Source organism: Bombina bombina, chromosome 9, assembly GCF_027579735.1.
Source record: "Bombina bombina isolate aBomBom1 chromosome 9, aBomBom1.pri, whole genome shotgun sequence".
In the NCBI taxonomy this organism is placed as follows: domain Eukaryota; kingdom Metazoa; phylum Chordata; class Amphibia; order Anura; family Bombinatoridae; genus Bombina; species Bombina bombina.
In genome coordinates, this window is record NC_069507.1 from 187,986,270 (window position 1) to 188,008,559 (window position 22,290).

The window sequence follows — 22,290 nt, forward strand, 5'->3', positions numbered from 1 at the left end:
AAATTTTTAGGTTCTGTGTCCCTTTAAAAGTGTTTTTATTATTCCAAATGAAAAAGCAGTTATAAGCGAGTCATTCAATTACCTCTAAATATAATTAAAATATCTTGAACATAAAAGTATCTAAGTGAATTATAACTGAATACAACAAGGAATTAATTATTTGTCACATAACCGTGTAGCTAACATTACATTGTAAAAGGTATCACTCTGCACTGGAATTCTGGGTAATTATTGCCTGGTGTGTATATACCATATTTTGTATTCATTTTTAGGATTGATATATATTTTTTTTCTTTTGCTCTTTCATCTTCCACTTGCAAGCTTAGATTAAAGGAGTACTGAATTCTAAGTGCCACTAGACACAGCGACTTCTCCCTTTTCAGTTCAATTTATTTGAATTTGCATATTAATTATGTTTTGTAAAGTGGTTTCTCACATAAAATTAATAAAAATAGGAAACAAAGGGACGGTTCATTGCAGGGAGTTATTGTTCATTTTGAATTAAAGGGATACTATTAGTGTGTTATTGCTGTGTTTTGTTTTGTTTTCTGTGCTGAGAAATTTAGTGCTTGTATCAAAATTAAAGGGACATTGAACACTTTGAGGCAACATAAAATGCATAGTAAAACTACTCACACTTTCATATATACTATATATGAATATACTTTGATTTTTTTTATTTTTCCAATTTTCTTACAATTTAAGTCTAAATACTGTGGATTTTCCAGTTCTGAAAACTGAAGGAGCATATGAAAGCCTAACCTTGCCACATAATTAGCATAAATTAGAGTTGGTTATCTTATCGTTTCTGCTGAAGCTAAACAATGGAAAGTTTTGTTAACAAAATTACAGTGGTAAATCCAGTCTTCCCCAGACTTAAATCTGGATTGGCTTCTCTAAAAAAAGGAAAGTGGTGAGTGGGGTTTTGCCATTTAATTTTTTTTTTTACAGCAAACAAGGTGTTAATCTGTTCTGATAATGTTCTGACTTGTCTTGTGTGTTAATCTATTGGAAGACTGCAGAAAAATTTTGCAATTACATGGTGTTTAGTGCCCATTTAAACTGCCCCCAATCTCCAAATATAACAGATTCCAAGTTCCAACAGAAAAAGGTCTAAATACTTGACTGAAAAATTTACTTGATGTAAATTTTAAAATCACTGTTGTTAAACTAAATTCCAACCTTCTTCATTAATAAATAAAAAAGGCCTGAATTTATTTCTTCAAATGGTGATTAACCCCTTAACAAAAGGCGACATATCTGTACATTGACTGCTGTTTTCACTCTGAGGGGTTAAATAGTGCATCTTTCACCAACAGCAGCGAGCGACCGGTATTGACAAATTTATCCTAGAGTGGGGTATGTAGTAAAGCGCGTTTTACTGCTTCCTGTGAATCCCCTGCACTATTACAGGGCTAAAAGCTCTACATCTGTGTTGTTAGGCTATTAATGCAACTGAAAATTGTCAAATTTAGGGGCTTGTTATATGAAAGAATGTTAAGGAGTCTCTCCCACATATTTTAAGGAACTGCACAATACAGTTTGTATATATAAAGTGACATATCATCTCAAGCTATATTTCTTGTTAGCTCTATATATGACAAATGACTTTTAAAGTGACTTTTATATATGTCTATATATATATATATATATATATATATATATATATATATATATGTTGCGGGTAAAGTCGAATATTGGGTAATCCTAGAAAGCCCCCCTTGTAAATCTCTTTCCAAAGGTTCACTTGGGGATGGATACCAAAGGATCGGCAGGGCACCCCCTTCAACCCCCACAGGCGGGGGCAAAAAAAATAGTGTAGATGTGGGAATTACAGTACATTAGGCTTTAACCACAGCTGCTTGGATATTGTCCATTTTACCCGGGTAATCCTAGGATTATCCGGATTTCTTACTTTACACATAACATATGTATATATACTGTATATGTATGTATGTATATATATATATATATATATATATATATATATATATATATATAAATTGCAAAATATCAGCAACTAAGTACTGCATTAAAAATAATCTACACACAAGATAAATGTTTTAAAAGCATTTAAACTGTTACTTTATTAGTGTTGTTTGTTTAAATGAGTTCTGAGCACGAACAACAATCTTATTCGGAAAGCTTTGGATAAGCATTTTGAAGGTGTTTGATAATAGGGGATAGCAACTATCAGAGTTGGATCTAGTGATAATAATTTGGGTTTACCAGCCCTCAGTGTTAGATATTATGTCCTGCACATCTTGCCCAGTTGTTGTGGGTGGATACTGGATATGTTAGCTGTACAGGGTATATTAATTACCTATGTAGTTTCTTTTAGACCATTAAATAGAGTAGAATTGCATTATTAGCAAATGCATAAAAAAGACAATGCAATAAAACATATTTAGGGCTCCATGTACTAAGCCGTCAATTCATCCGTCATTGTAGACGCGGATAAACTCGCCGTCACTCGCCGCGGGCGAAATGGTGTCCGCTGTCGCTATGTACTAATAATCCCCCAATAAATAGACAAGTCTAGCCTGCCGCGAGCAGTGGCGGATTATTGATAAATTTGACGCCTCGCTCGCCGCGACTAAGCTGATGTACTTAACTTTCAGTTGAATTGTCTGGCCAATTATTAACACGTGACATGCAAGGTGTCACGAACATCATAGTAGTCACAGGAATAGAATTTTGCTCCTATAAAAGTTCAACTTATCTAAACAACTTTATTATTGTTCAAAATTTTTGAAGAGTGATTACAGAGCGTTATTTTTGTAATATTTATTTACAATTTGGATATGGCTTCATCTGGATCTGATAATATATAAATATTAATATAAAAATAATTATAAAGATTGACAACTATACAATACAAATTTAAAATATAGATTACTCTTTAATTACAGTCGACAAATTGGGAGCAATTTATGTACATGGAAATGAGAGACAAATTAGACGCCAGTTATGCTGTAAGTACAATGCTGATATTACTGCCTTTTATATATGTCTAGACTGGCGTCTAGATTGACTTTCCTATTGTTTTGTACCTTGCCCGCCACCTAAAAGGTGGCGAGGCAAAAATAACGAGGTGGGAGCGGAAATTGTAGCGAGCGGACAAATAGATTTCTTAGTACATTCGTTTTTGGCGAGTTGGTGGTCAAATGTGTCTAATTACAGTGAAAAATGGAGAGGTAGCAAGGTTTGGCGAATAAGTATGCTCACAATTTTAAAGATGCGAGTTTGAACATAGTTGACGACTTTGTACATATCAGTTTGCGAGTTTTGACGCGAGATTTGTTGCGGGTAGCTCGCTGACTGCTTAGTACATGGAGCCCTTAGAGTTAGTTTCAAAAAAGTGTTTGAAATTTGTAAAAAATAAATAAATCTAAGTTACTTCCATTTTGCCTGCCTTGGCATCATTTGACAACCATCAGCCAATCACAAAGGCATGTACGTATACACTATGACCTCTTGCACATGCTCAGTAGTAGCTGGTGCCTCAAAAAGTGTGCAAAGAAAAATATTGTGCACATTTAGATAATGGAAGTAAATTTGGAAAGTTGTTTAAATTGTGTGCTCTATCTGAATCATGAAAGTTTAACTTTGACTTGATTGTTTCTTTAATAGGATTGCCACCTTTTCTGGAAAAAATACTGGGCGTGTTCATTAGCATAAATTCTCATAAATAATTATACAGCAAAAATCAGGAACTATATGTATATATATGTAGAAAAAACCCACTGCTTGGGAGTGGAAAAGGTTTGGATTTCGGAATAGTTTGGATTTTGAAATATTTGAATCTGTAAAATGTGATAGTATGGATAGAACCAAGCGTAAACAACAATATCTTTTGTCATCTAGGGCAAGGCAATATTTACATGTCATAATACAGCTTATACATGCAACCTAAATGTAGTTTTATATCATTTTTAATACTTTTGTATACATATTACCCTCATAAAGATAGTACAGTACTGTAATTAGAAAGATAATAGTCATTGTTTTAACCCCTTTGTGACTGGGACAAATGTTCATGGTCTGAATGAAGTTACGAAGTAAACATTTGCAGGAAACAGGAAATCACTTAATCAATGCGATCATGTGACTTCAACACCAGGATAGGATAATGGGGGACTGCCTACTATGCCAGGCACTTCCTCCAGTCTGATTATTTGTTTCCTAGAAACAGGAGGGAGCAGGATGCCGAAAAAGCTAGAACGTTCCATGTTATCCTAACGGTGATAAAGCGCAGTGCTTTTAAGACGGCATGGAAGTCCTAACGGCATCTAGTAGGTTAAATAAATATAGACTATTATTTGCATTTTAGAACCAAAAACAAAATCAAATACACAGGCACAGAAGATTGTGACTCACAGGTGGGGAAAATAGCAATTTCTTTCATGTAATTTGCAAGAGTCCATGAGCTAGTGACTAGGGATGGGCGAATGTGTTTATATCCGAATTTGAATGTTAGAACGAATGTTATTGTAGAAATTCGATTTACATAATAGAATGTTGATAAGAACAAATATTCTTAAAAATTCAATTTTTTAATGTTATTTACAGTTTTCGAATGTCACTTTCGAATTTGAATGTCACATTCGAATTCGAATGTCACATTCGAATTCGAATGTTACATTCGAATATCACATTCGAATTCGAATATTACATTTATAAAACACAATTGTAGACTAGAAACACTATTTTGAATGTCACATTCAAATCGAATATCACATTCGAATCGAATGCCACATTCGAATTTCGAATATTACATTTATAAAACACAGTATTAGACTAGAAATACTATTTCGAATTCGAATGTCACATTTTAATCGATTATCACATTCGAGTCGAATATCACATTTAAAACACAGTATTAGACTAGAAATACTATTTCAAATTCGAATGTGACATTCGAATTTGAATGTAGCATTCGAATTCGAATATTACATTTATTAAACACAGTTGTAGACTAGAAATACTATTTCAAATTTGAATGTCACATTCGAATTCAAATGTCACATTCAAATTTGAATATTACATTTCGAAATTGAATGAATATAGCTAAACATTCTATTATTCAAATGAATATTTTCGAATTTTATTGAAATATTCGTAAAACGAAAATTTGAAAATAGAATGTTAGAATGTTATATAAACAATCGAAATTCAATTCGAATGAACGAATGTATCAAAATTTGTTTTAAATTTTGAATTTTTAGAAACATTCGCCCATCCCTACTAGTGACATATAGGATATACAATCCTACCAGGAGGGGCAAAGTTTCCCAAACCTCAAAATGCCTAAAAATACACCCCTCGCCACACCCACAATTCAGTTTTACAAACTTTGCCTCCTATGGAGGTGGTGAAGTAAGTTTGTGCTAAGATTTCTACGTTGATATGCGCTTCTCAGCTTTTTTGAAGCCCGTTTCCTTTCAGAGTACAGTGAATGTCAAAGGAAGTATCACCTATTGAATGCAATGGTTTTCCTAACAGGGTCTATTTCATAGGTTCTCTGTTATCAGTCGTAGAGATTCATCTCCTACCTCCCTTTTCAGATCGACGATATACTCTCATATTCCATTACCTCTACTGATAACCGTTTCAGTACTGGTTTGGCTATCTGCTATATGTGGATGGGTGTCTTCAGGTAAGTATGTTTTTATTACTTAAGACACTCTCAGCTATGGTTTGGCACTTTATGTATTTATATAAAGTTTTAAATATATGTATTGTACTTATATTATATTTTCATTATTTAAGACCCCATTCTTTTTTGCCTCCTGCCTTTTTCTATGTCCTGAAACTGCCATATAAGGAAATTGATAATTTTGCTTTATATGTTGTTTTTTTCTCTTACATTTGCAAGATGTCTCAATTTGATCCTGTCTCAGAAATCACTGTTGGAACCCTGCGGCTTGATAACAGTTCTACCAAAGCTAAGTGCATTTGTTGTAAACTTGTGGAGGTTATACCTCCAGCTGTGGTTTGTAATAGTTGTCATGATGAACTTTTATATGCAGAGAATGTATCCATCAGTAGTAGTTCATTACCTGTTGCTGTTCCCTCAACATCTAATGCACAAGATATACCTGTAAATTTAAAAGAATTTATTTCTGATTCTATTCAGAAGGCTTTGTCTGCCATTCCGCCTTCTAATAAACGTAAAAGGTATTTTAAAACTTCTCATAAGGTTGATGAAATTTCAAATGACCAGCAACATACTGAATTATCCTTCTCTGATGAGGGTCTATCTGATTCAGAAGATCCTGCCTCAGATATTGACACTGACAAACCCTCTTATTTATTTAAATTGGAGTATATTCGTTCTTTGTTAAAAGAAGTGTTGATTACATTGGATATGGAGGAAACTAGTCCTCTTGATATTAAAACTAGTAAACGTTTAAATTCTGTTTATAAACCTCCTGTGGTTATTCCAGTTCCTGATGCTATTTCTGATATGATTTCTAAGGAATGGAATAAACCTGGTACTTCTTTTATTCCTTCTTCAAGGTTTAAAAAATTGTATCCTTAGACTCATACTTGTTGACAGCTCAATATCACTTAACCTGTTATTTTCTTCAATTGACTTTGCAAGAGACAATGAACAAATACTATTTCAGGAATTGTGTGTTACCGGTATGGTTAAACTGAGAGACTCTTGAAAATGCAAATGGTATTATAACTCTGATTATATATAGTTTCAAAGCAATATCTCTGAATACCTTGTATGTCATTATTGTTTCAATAAAGCATTTTTGAAAATAAAAAAAAATTTAAAAAAAAATTGTATCCTTTGCCAGAAGTTAGATTGGAGTTTTGGGAAAAGATCCCCAAGGTTGATGGGGCTATCTCTACTCTTGCTAAACGTACTACTATTCCTACGGAAGATAGTACTTCTTTTAAAGATCCTTTAGATAGGAAACTTGAATCTTATCTAAGGAAAGCTTATTTTTATTCAGGTCATCGTCTTAGGCCTGCAATTTCTTTGGCTGATGTTGCAGCTGCTTCAACTTTTTGGTTGGATACTTTAGCGCAACAAGTATTGGATCATGATTTGTCTAGCATTGTTAAGTTGATTCAACATGCTAATAATTTAATTTGTGATGCCATTTTTGATATTATCAAAATTGATGTTAAATCTATGTCTTTAGCTATTTTAGCTAGAAGAGCTTTGTGGCTCAAATCTTGGAATGCTGATATGACTTCTAAGTCCAGATTGCTATCTCTTTCTTTCCAAGGTAATAAATTATTTGATTCTCAGTTGGATTCAATAATTTCAACTGTTATTGGGGTGAAGGGAGTTTTTTTGCCTCAGGATAAAAAAACCTAAGGGTAAATCTAAAACTTCTAACCGTTTTCGTTCCTTTCGACAAAATAAGGAACAGAAACCCAATCCTTCCCCCAAGGAATTTGCTTCCAATTGGAAGCCTTCTTCAAATTGGAATAAATCCAAGCCATTTAAGAGATCAAAACCAGCCCCCAAGTCCGCATGAAGGTGCGGCCCTCATTCCAGCTCAGATTAAAATTTTTCAAAGATGTTTGGATCAATTCGGTCAAAAATCATTGGATTCAGAGTATTGTCTCTGTGGGGTACAGAATAGGATTCAGAGTAAGACCGCCTGTGAGAAGATTTTTTCTCTCACGCATTCCGGTAAACCCAGTAAAGGCTCAGGCTTTCCTGAAGTGTGTTTCAGACCTGGAGTTATCAGAGGTAATTATGCCAGTTCTGTTTCAGGAACAGGGTCTGGGGCTTTATTCAAATCTATTCATTGTCCCAAAGAAAGAAAATTCATTCAGACAAGTTTTGGATCTAAAGATTTTGAATTGATATGTAAGAGTACCAACTTTCAAAATGGTGACTATAAGGACTATTCTGCCTTTTGTTCAGCAAGGGCATTATATGTCCACAATAGACTTACAGGATGCATATCTTCATATTCCGATTCATCCAGATCACTATCAGTTCCTGAGATTCTCTTTTCTAGACAAGCATTACCAATTTGTTGCTCTTCCTTTTGGCATAGCGACAGCTCCAAGAATCTTTTCAAAGGTTCTAGGTGCCCTACTCTCTGTAATCAGAGAGCGGGGTATTGCGGTATTTCCTTATTTGGACGATATCTTGGTACTCGCTCAGTCTTTACGTTCTGCAGAATCTCACACAAATCAACTAGTGTTGTTTCTTTGAAGACATGGTTGGAGGATCAATTTACCAAAACGTTATTTGATTCCTCAGACAAGGGTCACCTTTATAGGTTTCCAGATAGATTCAGTGTCCATGACTTTGTCTCTAACAGACAAGAGACATTTGAAATTGGTTGCAGCCTGTTGGAACCTTCAGTCTCAGTCATTCCCTTCAGTAGCTATGTGCATGGAAGTTTTAGGTTTGTATGCTGAACCAATGGTGCAGGGATTATACAAGGATATCATCATTAATATCCTTAAATCCCAATATTTGACTTTCTCTGACTTGGTGGTTAGATCACCATCATATAATTTTAGGGGCCTCTTTCGTCCGTCCAACCTGGACTGTGATCACAACAGATGCGAGTCTTTCAGGTTGGGGAACTGTTTGGGGATCTCTGACAGCACAAGGGGTTTGGAAATCTCAAGAGGCAAGATTACCAATCAATATTTTGGAACTCCGAGCGATTATCAGGGCTCTTCTGTTTTGGCCTCTGTTGAAGAGAGAACCGTTCATTTGTTTTCAGATAGACAATATCACAGCTGTGGCATATGTCAATCATCAGTGTTGGACTCACAGTCCTTAAGCTATGAAAGAAGTGTCTTGGATACTTGTTTTGGGCAGAATCCAGCTCCTGTCTAATTTCTGTGGTTCATATCCCAGGTATAGACAATTGGGAAACGGATTACCTCAGTCGTAAGACTTTACATCCGGGAGAATGGTCTCTCCACCCAGATGTGTTTTCTCAAATTGCTCAGATGTGGGGGCTTCCAGAAATAGATCTGATGGCCTCTCATCTAAACAAAAAACTTCCCAGGTACCTGTCCAGGTCCAGGGATCCTCAGACGGAAGCAGTGGATGCATTGACACTTCATTGGTGTTATCAACCTGCTTACATTTTCCCGCCTCTAGTTCTTCTTTTAAGAGTGATCTCCAAAATCATCATGGAGCAATCGTTTGTGCTGCTGGTGGCTCCAGCAAGGCCTCGTGGGTTTTGGTATGCGGATCTTGTTCGGATGTCCAGTTGCCAACCTTGGCCACTTCCACTAAGGCCAGACCTTCTATCTCAAGGTCCATTTTTCCATCAGGATCTCAATACATTAAATTTGAAGGTATGGAAATTGAACGCTTAGTGCTTAGTCATAGAGGTTTCTCTGACTCAGTGATTAATACTATGTTGCAGGCTCGTAAATCTGTTTCTAGAAAGATTTATTATCGAGTTTGGAAGACTTACATTTCATGGTGTTCTTCTCATAAATTCTCTTGGCATTCTTTTAGAATTCCTAGAATTTTACAGTTTCTTCAGGATGGTTTGGATAAAGGTTTGTCTGCAAGTTCCTTGAAAGGACAAATCTCTGCTCTTTCTGTTTTATTTCACAGAAAGATTGCTAAACTTCCTGATATTCATTGTTTTGTGCAGGCTTTGGTTTGTATCAAGCCTGTCAATAGATCAATTGCTCCTCCTTGGAGTCTTAATTTAGTTTTGAAGGCTTTACAGGCTCCTCCGTTTGAGCCTATGCATTCTTTGGACATTAAACTACTTTCTTGGAAAGTGTTGTTTCTCTTGGCTATTTCTTCTGCTAGAAGAGTTTCTGAATTATCCGCTCTCTCTTGTGAATCTCCTTTTCTGATTTTTCATCAGGATAAGGCAGTTTTGCGGACTTCATTTAAATTCTTACCTAAGGTTCTTAGGTAAAGTCTTACCTAAGACTTCAGGAAGACTTCTAGTCTATTTGTTATATTTTCTGGTTCTAGGAAAGGTCAGAAGGCTTCTGCTGTTTCCTTGGCTTCGTGGTTAAAACTTTTGATTCATCAAGCTTATTTGGAGTCGGGTCAAGCCCCGCCTCAGAGAATTACAGCTCATTCTACTAGATCAGTCTCCACTTCGTGAGCTTTTAAGAATGAAGCTTCAGTTGATCAGATTTGCAAAGCAGCAACTTGGTCTTCTTTGCTTACATTTGCTAAAATCTACCGTTTTGATGTATTTGCTTCTTCTGAAGCAGTTTTTGGTAGAAAAGTTCTTCAGGAAGCTGTTTCAGTTTAATTCTTCTGCTTATGTTTTAAGTTTTTCTTTTCATTTATGAGAATAAACGTATATTTTGGGTTGTGGATTAATTTTTTTTCAGCAAAAAATGGCTGTTTTTATTTTTATCCCTACCTCTCTAGTGACTCTTGTGTTGTGTTCCACATCTTGGGTATTGCTATCCCATACGTCACTAGCTCATGGACTCTTGCCATGTAAGAACTTATCTGATAAATTAATTTCTTTCATATGAGGCCCACCCCTTTTTTATGGTGGTTACGATTTTTTTGTATAAAGCACAATTATTTCCAATATCCTTTGTTGATGCTTTTTACTCCTTTCTTTATCACCCCACTACTTGGCTATTCGTTAAACTGAATTGTGGGTGTGGTGGGGGTGTATTTATAGTAATTTTGAGGTTTGGGAAACTTTGCCCCTCCTGGTAGGATTGTATATGCCATACGTCACTAGCTCATGGACTCTTGCCAATATGAAAGAAATGAATTTATCAGGTAAGTTCTTACATAAATTATGTGTTTTTTATTTTATTTTTAAGAATAAGTTTGGATTTCGGAATTCTGGATTTGGGGATTTGTACCTGCGTGTGTGTGTATATATATATAATTGCTATAGAGCTGATTGCATCAATATATACTTTTCATTTTTTTTTTAAATCGCTTTTTTCTGAGTATACAAGGGCAATCTGTTATACTCTATACCTTCCAATTGCAGCTTCCAGGATACATAAATCACAAAAACAGATGTGATATCTGACATAAAATAAAAAATGTTATTTGCTTTCAGGTTCATGTGAAGGACCTTTTGACACAGTCTTTGATTGGATTCGTAAAGAGAGGAACCAATTTGGAGAACTAGTTGTTAGATACAACACATACTTTTTCCGTGATGGCTGGTATTGGATGTATGAAAATCGTAAAAACAGAACACGATATGGGGATCCAATTTCAGTCTCTACAGGATGGAGTGGAATTCCAACACAAAATATTGATGCTTTTGTTCATGTTTGGACTTGGACCAAAGACGCCAGCTATTTCTTCAGAGGTATAAAACGAACAGAAAGAGCTGTTCCTGTTATAAATATAAAGATGTTTACTCAGATCATTTGTCACACAAAACACCACTACATCAAATACAAACGCTATATAAAGTAACCAAAAGATGAGAGGTCACATCTTCTAAACACATGATTATTATTAACAAACCATTTGTTCTGATATTAACTATGAATTACACAACATAAGTCCTTTAAAGGGACAGTAAACACCAGAATGTTTGTTGTTTAAAAAGGTAGATAATCCCTTTATTACCCATTCCCCAATTTTGCATAACCAACACTGTTATATTAATACACTTTATACCTCTGTGATTACCTTGTATCTTGGCCACTGCAGACTGCCCCCTTATTTCAGTTCTTTTGACAGACATGCATTTTTAGCCAATCAGTGCTTGCTCTTAGGAGCTTCACGTGCCGGAGCTCAATGGTATCTATATGAAACACATGAACTAACGCCCTCTAGTGGTGAAAAACTGTCAAAATGCTTTCCGATTAGAGGCAGTCTTCAAGGTCTAAGAAATTAGCACATGAACCTCCTAGATTTAGCTTTCAACTAAGAATACCAAGAGAACATAGCAAAATTGGTAATTAAAGTAAATTGGGGAGTTGTTTAAAATTACATGCCCTATTTAAATCATGAAATTTTTTTTTACTTTACTGTCCCTTTAAGTATTTAAATAATTAGAGTATGTGATGTATGTTGAAATGTCTAAAATTAGTTTTGTTTAATTGTAGAAATAAGTAACCGTCTGTTAATTTAGAGAATTGGGTCATAAGGGCATTGATGACACAGACCACACTGTCCATTCTAATATCACAAAATGGTTGTAACCCATTTCAAAAGGTAAATGCAGTGTGCAAGGTCTTCACAATACAGTCAGTGCCCTGATTAAAAAAGCGTATAGGTCCAATTCCAGCCTTCACAAAGCCGTTCTCTCTAGGTTTGCCTGGGTAGCGCTGTAAATAGTTAGTTTCTTTGCAGGAAGGGCCTTCACCCACAGAAAAAGCTGTTCATTTAGTCAACGTTGCAGGGTACCATGTTCATTCACCTTGCCAGGCCCCACCGCACATTTCAGGGTACCGTGTCCACTCACTCTGCCAGGCCCCACCGCACGTTGCAGGGTATTGTGTCCACTCACTCTGCCAGGCCCCACCGCACGTTGCAGGGTACTGTGTCCACTCACTCTGCCAGGCCCCACCACACGTTGCAGGGTACCGTGTCCACTCATCCAGCCAGGCCCCACCGCACGTTGCAGGGTACCGTGGCATGTCCACTCACTCTGCCAGTCCCCACCACAAGTTGCAGGGTACTGTGTCCACTCACTCTGCCAGGCCCCACCACACATTGCAGGGTACCGTGTCCACTCACCTTGCCAGGCCCCACCGCACGTTGCAGGGTACTGTGTCCATTCACTCTGCCAAGCCCCACCGCACGTTGCAGGGTACCGTGTCCACTCACTCTGCCAGGCCCCACCGCACGTTGCAGGGTACCGTGTCCACTCACTCTGCCAGGCCCCACCACACGTTGCAGGGTACTGTGTCCACTCACTCTGCCAGGCCCCACCGCACGTTGCAGGGTACCGTGTCCACTCACTCTGCCAGGCCCCACCACATGTTGCAGGGTACCTTGTCTAATCACTCTGCCAAGCCCCACCACACGTTGCAGGGTATCATGTCCATTCACTCTGCCAGGCCCCACCACAAGTTGCAGGGTACTGTGTCCACTCACCCTGCCAGACCCCACCGCACGTTGCAGGGTACCGTGTCTACTCACTATGCCAGGCCCCACCGCACGTTGCAGGGTACCGTGTCCACTCACTATGCCAGGCCCCACCGCACGTTGCAGGGTACCGTGTCTAATCACTCTGCCAGACCCCACCACAAGTTGCAGGGTACTGTGTCCACTCACTCTGCCAGGCCCCACCACAAGTTGCAGGGTACTGTGTCCACTCACTCTGCCAGGCCCCACCACAAGTTGCAGGGTACCGTGTCTACTCACTATGCCAGGCCCCACCGCACGTTGCAGGGTACCGTGTCTACTCACTATGCCAGGCCCCACCGCACGTTGCAGGGTACCGTGTCTAATCACTCTGCCAGACCCCACCACAAGTTGCAGGGTACTGTGTCCACTCACTCTGCCAGGCCCCACCACAAGTTGCAGGGTACTGTGTCCACTCACTCTGCCAGGCCCCACCACACATTGCAGGGTACTGTGTCCACTCACTCTGCCAGGCCCCACCACACATTGCAGGGTACTGTGTCCACTCACTCTGCCAGGCCCCACCACAAGTTGCAGGGTACTGTGTCCACTCACTCTGCCAGGCCCCACCACACATTGCAGGGTACTGTGTCCACTCACTCTGCCAGGCCCCACCACAAGTTGCAGGGTACTGTGTCCACTCACTCTGCCAGGCCCCACCACACATTGCAGGGTACTGTGTCCACTCACTCTGCCAGACCCCACCACATGTTGCAGGGTACTGTGTCCACTCACTCTGCCAGACCCCACCACATGTTGCAGGGTACTGTGTCCACTCACTCTGCCAGACCCCACCACATGTTGCAGGGTACCGTGTCCACTCACTCTGCCAGACCCCACCACATGTTGCAGGGTACCGTGTCTACTCACTATGCCAGGCCCCACCGCACGTTGCAGGGTACCGTGTCTACTCACTATGCCAGGCCCCACCGCACGTTGCAGGGTACTGTGTCCACTCACCTTGCCAGGCCCCACCACACATTGCAGGGTACTGTGTACACTCACTCTGCCAGGCCCCACCGCACATTGCAGGGTACTGTGTCCACTCACTCTGCCAGGCCCCACCACATGTTGCAGGGTACTGTGTCCACTCACTCTGCCAGGCCCCACTGCACTTGCTTTAATATTGAGAACACTGAAAACAGAGGTGTAAGTATGTAATTCAACCATCTCATCTTTCTTCACTAAATACTCTGTTTTAGCCATAGGAGTTAGGCACCATTCGTCATCAGCTTTCTCACGCCTAGATTTAGAGTTTGGCGTTAGCCGTCAAAACCAGCGTTAGAGGCTCCTAACGTTGGTTTGGGGCTACCGCTGGTATTTAGAGTCGTGTAGGTAAGGGTCTAACGCTCACTTTCCAGCCGCGACTGTTCCATACCGCAGATCCCCCTACGCCATTTGCGTATCCTATCTTTTCAATGGGATCATTCTAATGCCGGTATTTAGAGTCTTGGCTGAAGTGAGCGTTAGAAATCTAACGACAAAACTCCAGCCGCAGAGAAAAGCCAGGAGTTAAGAGCTTTCTGGGCTAACGCCGGTTCATAAAGCTCTTAACTACTGTGCTCTAAAGTACACTAACACCCATAAACTACCTATGTACCCCTAAACCGAGGTCCCCCCACATCGCCGCCACTTTATTAATTTTTTTTAACGCCTAATCTGCCGACCGCACACCGCCGCCACCTAGGTTATCCCTATGTACCCCTAATCTGCTGCCCCTAACACCGCCGACCCCTATATTATATTTATTAACCCCTAATCTGCCCCCCCCAACGTCGCTGCCACCTACCTACAATTATTAACCCCTAATCTGCCGACCGGACCTCACCGCTACTATAATAAAGTTATTAACCCCTAATCCGCCTCACTAACCCTATAATAAATAGTATTAACCCCTAATCTGCCCTCCCTAACATCACCAACACCTAACTTCAAGTATTAACCCCTAATCTGCCGACCGGACCTCACCGCTACTCTATTAAATTTATTAACCCCTAAAGCTAAGTCTAACCCTAACACCAACACCCCCCTAAGTTAAATATAATTTTTATTTTACGAAATAAATTAACTCTTATTAAATAAATTAATCCTAATTAAAGCTAAATACTTACCTGTAAAATAAACCCTAATATAGCTACAATATAAATTATAAGTATATTGTAGCTATTTTAGGATTAATATTTATTTTACAGGCAACTTTGTATTTATTTTAACCAGGTACAATAGCTATTAAATAGTTAATAACTATTTAATAGCTACCTAGTTAAAATAATTACAAAATTACCTGTAAAATAAATCATAACCTAAGTTAAAATTAAACCTAACACTACACTATCAATAAATTAATTACATAAAATACCTACAAATAAATACAATTAAATAAACTAACTAAAGTACAAAAAATAAAAAAAGAACTAAGTTACAAAAAATAAAAAAATAATTTACAAACATTAGAAAAAGATTACAACAATTTTAAGCTAATTACACCTACTCTAAGCCCCCTAATAAAATAACAAAGCCCCCCAAAATAAAAAAATGCCCTACCCTATTCTAAAATTAAAATAGAAAAGCTCTTTTACCTTACCAGCCCTTAAAAGGGCCTTTTGCGGGGCATGCCCCAGAGAAAACAGCTCTTTTGCCTGTAAAAAAAAAAAACATACAATAACCCCCCAAACATTACAACCCACCACCCACATACCCCTAATCTAACCCAAACCCCCCTTAAATAAACCTAACACTAAGCCCCTGAAGATCATCCTACCTTATCTTCACCACGCCGGGTATCACCGATCGGTTCAGGCTCCGAAGTCTTCATCCAAGCCCAAGCGGGGGCTGAAGAGGTCCATGATCCGGCTGAAGTCTTGGCCCAAGCGGGGGCTGAAGAGGTCCATGATCCGGCTGAAGTCTTCATCCAAGCGGGAGCTGAAGAGGTCCATGATCCGGCTGAAGTCTTCATCCAAGCGGGAGCTGAAGAGGTCCATGATCCGGCTGAAGTCTTCTATCAAGCGGCATCTTCAATCTTCTTTCTTCCGGATCCATCTTCATCCCGACGACGCGGAACATCCTTCTTCACCGACGACTTCCCGACGAATGACGGTTCCTTTAAGGGACGTCATCCAAGATGAGCTTGCATTCTATTGGCTGATCGAAACAGCCAATAGAATGCGAGCTCAATCTGATTGGCTGATTGGATCAGCCAATCGGATTGAACTTGAATCTGATTGGCTGATTCCATCTGCCAATCAGAATATTCCTACCTTAATTCCGATTGGCTGATAGAATCCTATCAGCCAATCGGAATTCGAGGGACGCCATCTTGGATGACGTCCCTTAAAGGAACCGTCATTCGTCGGGAAGTCGTCGGTGAAGAAGGATGTTCCGCGTCGGCGGGATGAAGATGGATCCGGAAGAAAGAAGATTGAAGATGCCGCTTGATAGAAGACTTCAGCCGGATCATGGACCTCTTCAGCTCCCGCTTGGATGAAGACTTCAGCCAGATCATGGACCTCTTCAGCTACCGCTTGGATGCCCTCTTCAGCCCCCGCTTGGGCTTGGATGAAGACTTTGGAGCCTGGACCGATCGGTGATACCCGGCGTGGTGAAGATGAGGTAGGATGATCTTCAGGGGCTTAGTGTTAGGTTTATTTAAGGGGGGTTTGGGTTAGATTAGGGGTATGTGGGTGGTGGGTTGTAATGTTGGGGGGGTATTGTATGTTTTTTTTACATGCAAAAGAGCTGTTTTCTTTGGGGCATGCCGTGCAAAAGGCCCTTTTAAGGGCTGGTAAGGTAAAAGAGCTTTACAATTTTTATTTTAGAATAGGGTAGGGCATTTTTTTATTTTGGGGGGCTTTGTTATTTTATTAGGGGGCTTAGAGTAGGTGTAATTAGCTTAAAATTGTTGTAATCTTTTTCTAATGTTTGTAAATTATTTTTTTATTTTTTGTAACTTAGTTCTTTTTTATTTTTTGTACTTTAGTTAGTTTATTTAATTGTATTTATTTGTAGGTATTTTATGTAATTAATTTATTGATAGTGTAGTGTTAGGTTTAATTGTAGATAATTGTAGGTATTTTATTTAATTAATTTAATGATAGTGTAGTGTTAGGTTTAATTGTAACTTAGGTTAGGATTTATTTTACAGGTAATTTTGTAATTATTTTAACTAGGTAGCTATTAAATAGTTATTAACTATTTAATAGCTATTGTACCTGGTTAAAATAATTACAAAGTTACCTGTAAAATAAATATAAATCCTAAAATAGCTACAATGTAATTATTTGTTATATTGTAACTATATTAGGGTTTATTTTACAGGTAAGTATTTAGGTTTAAATAGGAATAATTTATTTAATAAGAGTTAATTTATTTAGTTAGATTTAAATTATATTTAACTTAGGGGGGTGTTAGGGTTAGACTTAGCTTTAGGGGTTAATAAATTTATTAGAGTAGCGGTGAGGTCCGGTCGGCAGATTAGGGGTTAATACTTGAAGTTAGGTGTCAGCGATGTTAGGGAGGGCAGATTAGGGGTTAATACTATTTATTATAGGCTTTTTGAGGCAGGAGTGAGGCGGTTTAGGGGTTAATACATTTATTATAGTAGCGGTGAGGTCCGGTCGGCAGATTAGGGATTGATTATTGTAGGTAGCTGGCGGTGGCGTTGTGGGGGGCAGATTAGGGGTTAATAAATATAATATAGGGGTCGGCGGTGTTATGGGCAGCAGATTAGGGGTACATAGGTATAATGTAGGTTGCGGCGGTGTACGGAGCGGCAGATTAGGGCGTTAAAAAAAATATGCAGGTGTCAGCGATAGCGGGGGGCGACAGATTAGGGGTTAATAAGTGTAAGGTTAGGGGTGTTTAGACTCGGGGTACATGTTAGGGTGTTAGGTGCAGACTTAGGAAGTGTTTCCCCATAGGAAACAATGGGGCTGCTTTAGGAGCTGAACGCTGCTTTTTTGCATGTGTTAGGTTTTTTTTCAGCTCAAACAGCCCCATTGTTTCCTATGGGGGAATCGTGCACGAGCACGTTTTTGAAGCTGGCCGCGTCCGTAAGCACCGCTGGTATTGAGAGTTGCAGTGGCGGTAAATTATCCTCTACGCTCCCTTTTTGGAGCCTAACGCAGCCATTCTGTGAACTCTAAATACCAGCGGTATTTAAATGGTGCGGGGGGAAAAAAGCCAGTGTTAGCTACGCGGGTTGTTACCGACAAAACTCTAAATCTAGCCGTCAGATTCTAATATTGCCAGGGCACATTCCGACAACCTTATTAAGCTTTCAATAGCGTCATGTGGGTGCAATAGTCCCCTGTTAATTCCAATATTCTTCAGAGTATTCTCCGGTTTCTGCTGTATAGTATCAAATAATGGTGCGAGGATCTCAGATATAGCATTTATGATGTGCGCCATAATATCTGTAATATGCAGTGAGATAAAGGTCATGGCGGCTGTTTCCTGCGCACTTAGTTGTACTCAACAAACTTCAGCAGGGGAGAGGTGACGATCTTCAGCGCAGAGTAGTGTCGGACACTTCAGTTGTTGAGACTAATAGCGAATGGGCGATTTTCGGACTCCACCGGGATGCAGTGAAGGCAAACGGAGCATTACAAAATAAACAAAAAAAACACTGCCCGCACGAAGTATAACAAAAAAAAAAAACGAATCTCCCACACAAAGTATTAACACCTACACCGCAAACCCACACATAGCAAAATAATAAAGTAATTAACCCCTTAATTCCCAACCACCCACATCACAATAAACCTAATTAAACTATTAACCCCTAAACCGCAAAACCCCACATCACAATAAACCTAATTACCCTATTAGCCCCTAAACCGCAAAACCCCCACATCGCAATTAACCTAATTACCCTATTAACCCCTAAACCCCCACATCGCAATAAACCTAATTAACCCCTAAACCAAAAACCCCCCACATCGCAATAAACCTAATTGACCTATTAACTCCTTAAACCGCCAAAACCCACAACGCATTTAACTAATGCAATTACTAAGCCCCCTAACCTAACACCCCCTAAATTAACCCAAATTACCTAAACTAAAAAATACTAAAGTTACAAAAAATAAAAAAAGCTAACATTACAGAAAATAAAAAAAACGAATTACCAAAGTTTAAAACCTAATCTCTATGAAAATAAAAAAGCCCCCCGAAAAATAAAAACACCCCCTAATCTAAGAATAAACTACCAATAGCCCTTAAAAGGGCCTTTTGTAGGGCATTGCCCTAAGTTTAACAGCTCTTTTAAGAATTAAACATACTAAGACCCCCTAACAGTAAAAGCCCCACCCACCAAACCCCCCAAAATAAAAAATCTAACACTAAAAAACCTAAACTATTCATTGCCCTGAAAAGGGCATTTGTATGGGCATTGCCCTTAAAAGGGCATTCAACTCTTTTACTGCCCATCCCTAATCTAAAAACTAACACTGAAGCCCCAAATAGATACTCACAGGCCCTGAAGTCCGGTGGACAAGGTCCTCTTTCATGCGGTGAAGTCTTCTTCCAAGCAGCTGACATCTTCTTCCAAGCGGGGACCTCTTCTTTCTTCATCCAGGACAGCGGAACTGAAGACCGGCGACCATGGATCGTGGAGGATCCTCTTCTTCTGATCGCCGCCATACACTTAATAGTGAATTCAAGGTACGTGATTAAAGATGGCGTCCCTTGAATTCCTATTGGCTGATCTGATTCTTCAAATTCAAATCAGCCAATAGGATGAGAGATACTGAAATCCTTTTGGCTGATTTAAACCGTCACCGGTCTTCAGTTCCGCTGTCCTGGATGAAGAAAGATTTGGGGCTTAAAGGACCAGTCAACACAGTAGATTTGCATAATCAACAAATGCAAGATAACAAGACAAGGCAAAAGCACTTAGTCTGAACTTCAAATGAGTAGTAGATTTTTTTTTCTGACAATTTATGTCTTTTTCCCCTCCCATTGTACCATGTGACAGCCATCAGCCAATCACAAATGCATACACGTACCATGTTACAGCCATCAGCCATTCACAAATGCATACACACTTATTCTTGCACATGCTCAGTGGGAGCTGGTGACTCAAAAAGTATAAATATAAAAAGACTGTGCACATTTTGTTAATGGAAGTAAATTGGAAAGTTGTTTAAAATGGCATGTTTTATCTGAATAATTAAAGTTTATTTGATTGAGTGTCCCTTTAAGTGTTAGTTTTTTTTTCCTTTTTTTTTTTTTTTCTTTTTAGAATAGGGATGGGCAGCAAAAGAGCTGAATACCCTTTTAAGGGCAATGCCCATACAAATGTCCTTTTCAGGGCAATGGATAGTTTAGGTTTTTTAGTGTTAGTTTTTTTTATTTTGGGGGGTTTGGTGGGTTTTACTGTTAGGGGGACTTAGAATTTTTTTGTAACTGCAAAAGAGCTGTTTAACTTAGGGCAATGCCCTACAAAAAGCCCCTTTTAAGGGCTATTGGTAGTTCAGCATTAGATTAGGGGGTGTTTTTATTTTGGGGGGGCTTTTTTATTTTCATAGGGATTAGGTTTAATTTTTTAATTTTTGCTAATTTGTTTATTTTTTTCTGTAGTTCTATTTTTTTAAAATGTATTTTACCAACTAGTTTATAATAAATTGCAACAGCTGAAAATTGCTTTGCATATTAGCTGCAGAGAAAAAATATTTTTTTTTGTTGAGTTTTTAAATGTTTCTTGAATAAATTTGTTTCCATTGCTGTTGGCCTAACATGACCTAATTCTAAGGTAATAAAAAAGGTGCATTGCTCACAAGAACCTTTTACATTTAGGAGTCACAGATTTGCATACCAAGAAAGGTTAGGGGGCGGGGCTAAAAAAATCCCTTAGAACCAGTCATAAATTAATGCAGCACTGCTTGGTGTTTGACTGTTCTCTTCAAACAGCGCTTCGATCTGGCTGCCCTGTTCTTTCTGCAGACATCCAGCATTTTCTGTGATGAAATCTCAGATCATAGAATGTTCTGTTTGGGTGGGGGGGGACATGAAACCCAAAATGTTTATTTCATGATTCAGATAGAGCATGCAATTTTAAACATCTTTCTAATTTAATTCTACGATTATTTTTTGTCATTCTCTTGGTATCTTTTGTTGAAAAGCAGGGACGTAAGCACAGGAGCTTGCACGTGTCAATGCACAATAAGGCAGCAGTTTTGCAAAAATGTTATCCATTTGCAAAAGCACTAGATAGCAGCACTATTTCCTGGAATGTAGTGTTCAAGACATCTATCTAGGTATCTATTCAACAAAGAATACCAGGAGAATGAAGCAAATTTGATAATAGAAGTAAATTGGAAACTCTAGTATAATGTTATGCTCTGCCTGTATCACAAAAGAGGCATATGTGTGTACCCTCCAATCACCAGGATAGCTGCTCTGGAGCTGACTTTAATAATGAGTTTAAACCCTTTGTTAGCAGTTAAAGGGACACTGAACCCAATTTTTTATTTCATAATTCAGATAGAGCATGACATTTTAAGCAACTTTCTAATTTACTCCTATTATCAATTTTTCTTCGTTCTCTTGCTATCTTTATTTTAAAAGCAGAAATGTAAATCTTAGCAGCCAGCCCATTTTAGGTTCAGCACCATGGATAGCGCTTGCTTATTGGAGGATTACATTTACCCACCAATAAGCAAGCATAACCCAGGTTCTCAACCAAAAATGGGCCGGCTCCTATGCATCACATTTCTGCTTTTTAAATAAAGATAGAATAATTGATAATAGGAGTAAATTAGAAAGTTGCTTATAATTGCATGCTCTATCTGAATCATGAAAGAAACAATTTGGGTTTAGTGTCCCTTTAAACACATAGTTATATAGAGGTAATAGGGTAACAATGAAATTGTTCTAACAAATTAGAGAATTTCTTTTTTTAGACTTTTATGTCACTTTAAAGAATCAGTAGAGCCCATAAAATTTTATTAGATTTTATTTGCATACCAATATTTATTGATTCACAGATATATATATATAACAACATTCAAAATGTTGTTGTATTCTGCCTGGAATCAACTTCACCCAGCAGTGATTCTAACCTTCTCCCAGCTGATGAGTGGCAAAAACCACAAAACAGTCTGTCCTGGGATGGTTATGAATCACTGCACTAACCCTAGCTAAGTTTATAAGCTGTGTGAACAGCGATACTTTGGCGTAAAAGGAACCTGCTGAAAAGCAGACTGAAGTAAAAAGGTGTGTCATTGTGTACTTAATTTGAA

General features: G+C 38.7%; 1 protein-coding gene across 1 annotated transcript in view; it reads left to right on the plus strand.

Moving 5' to 3' along the window:
* MMP21 (matrix metallopeptidase 21) overlaps positions 1-22,290 on the plus strand; it is a 72,714-nt gene that overhangs the window by 45,617 nt on the left and 4,807 nt on the right. The window contains exon 5 of the mRNA XM_053692968.1: positions 11,022-11,279. Within this exon, the coding sequence (XP_053548943.1) occupies positions 11,022-11,279 (258 nt within the window). The remainder of the gene's footprint in view (positions 1-11,021; positions 11,280-22,290) is intronic.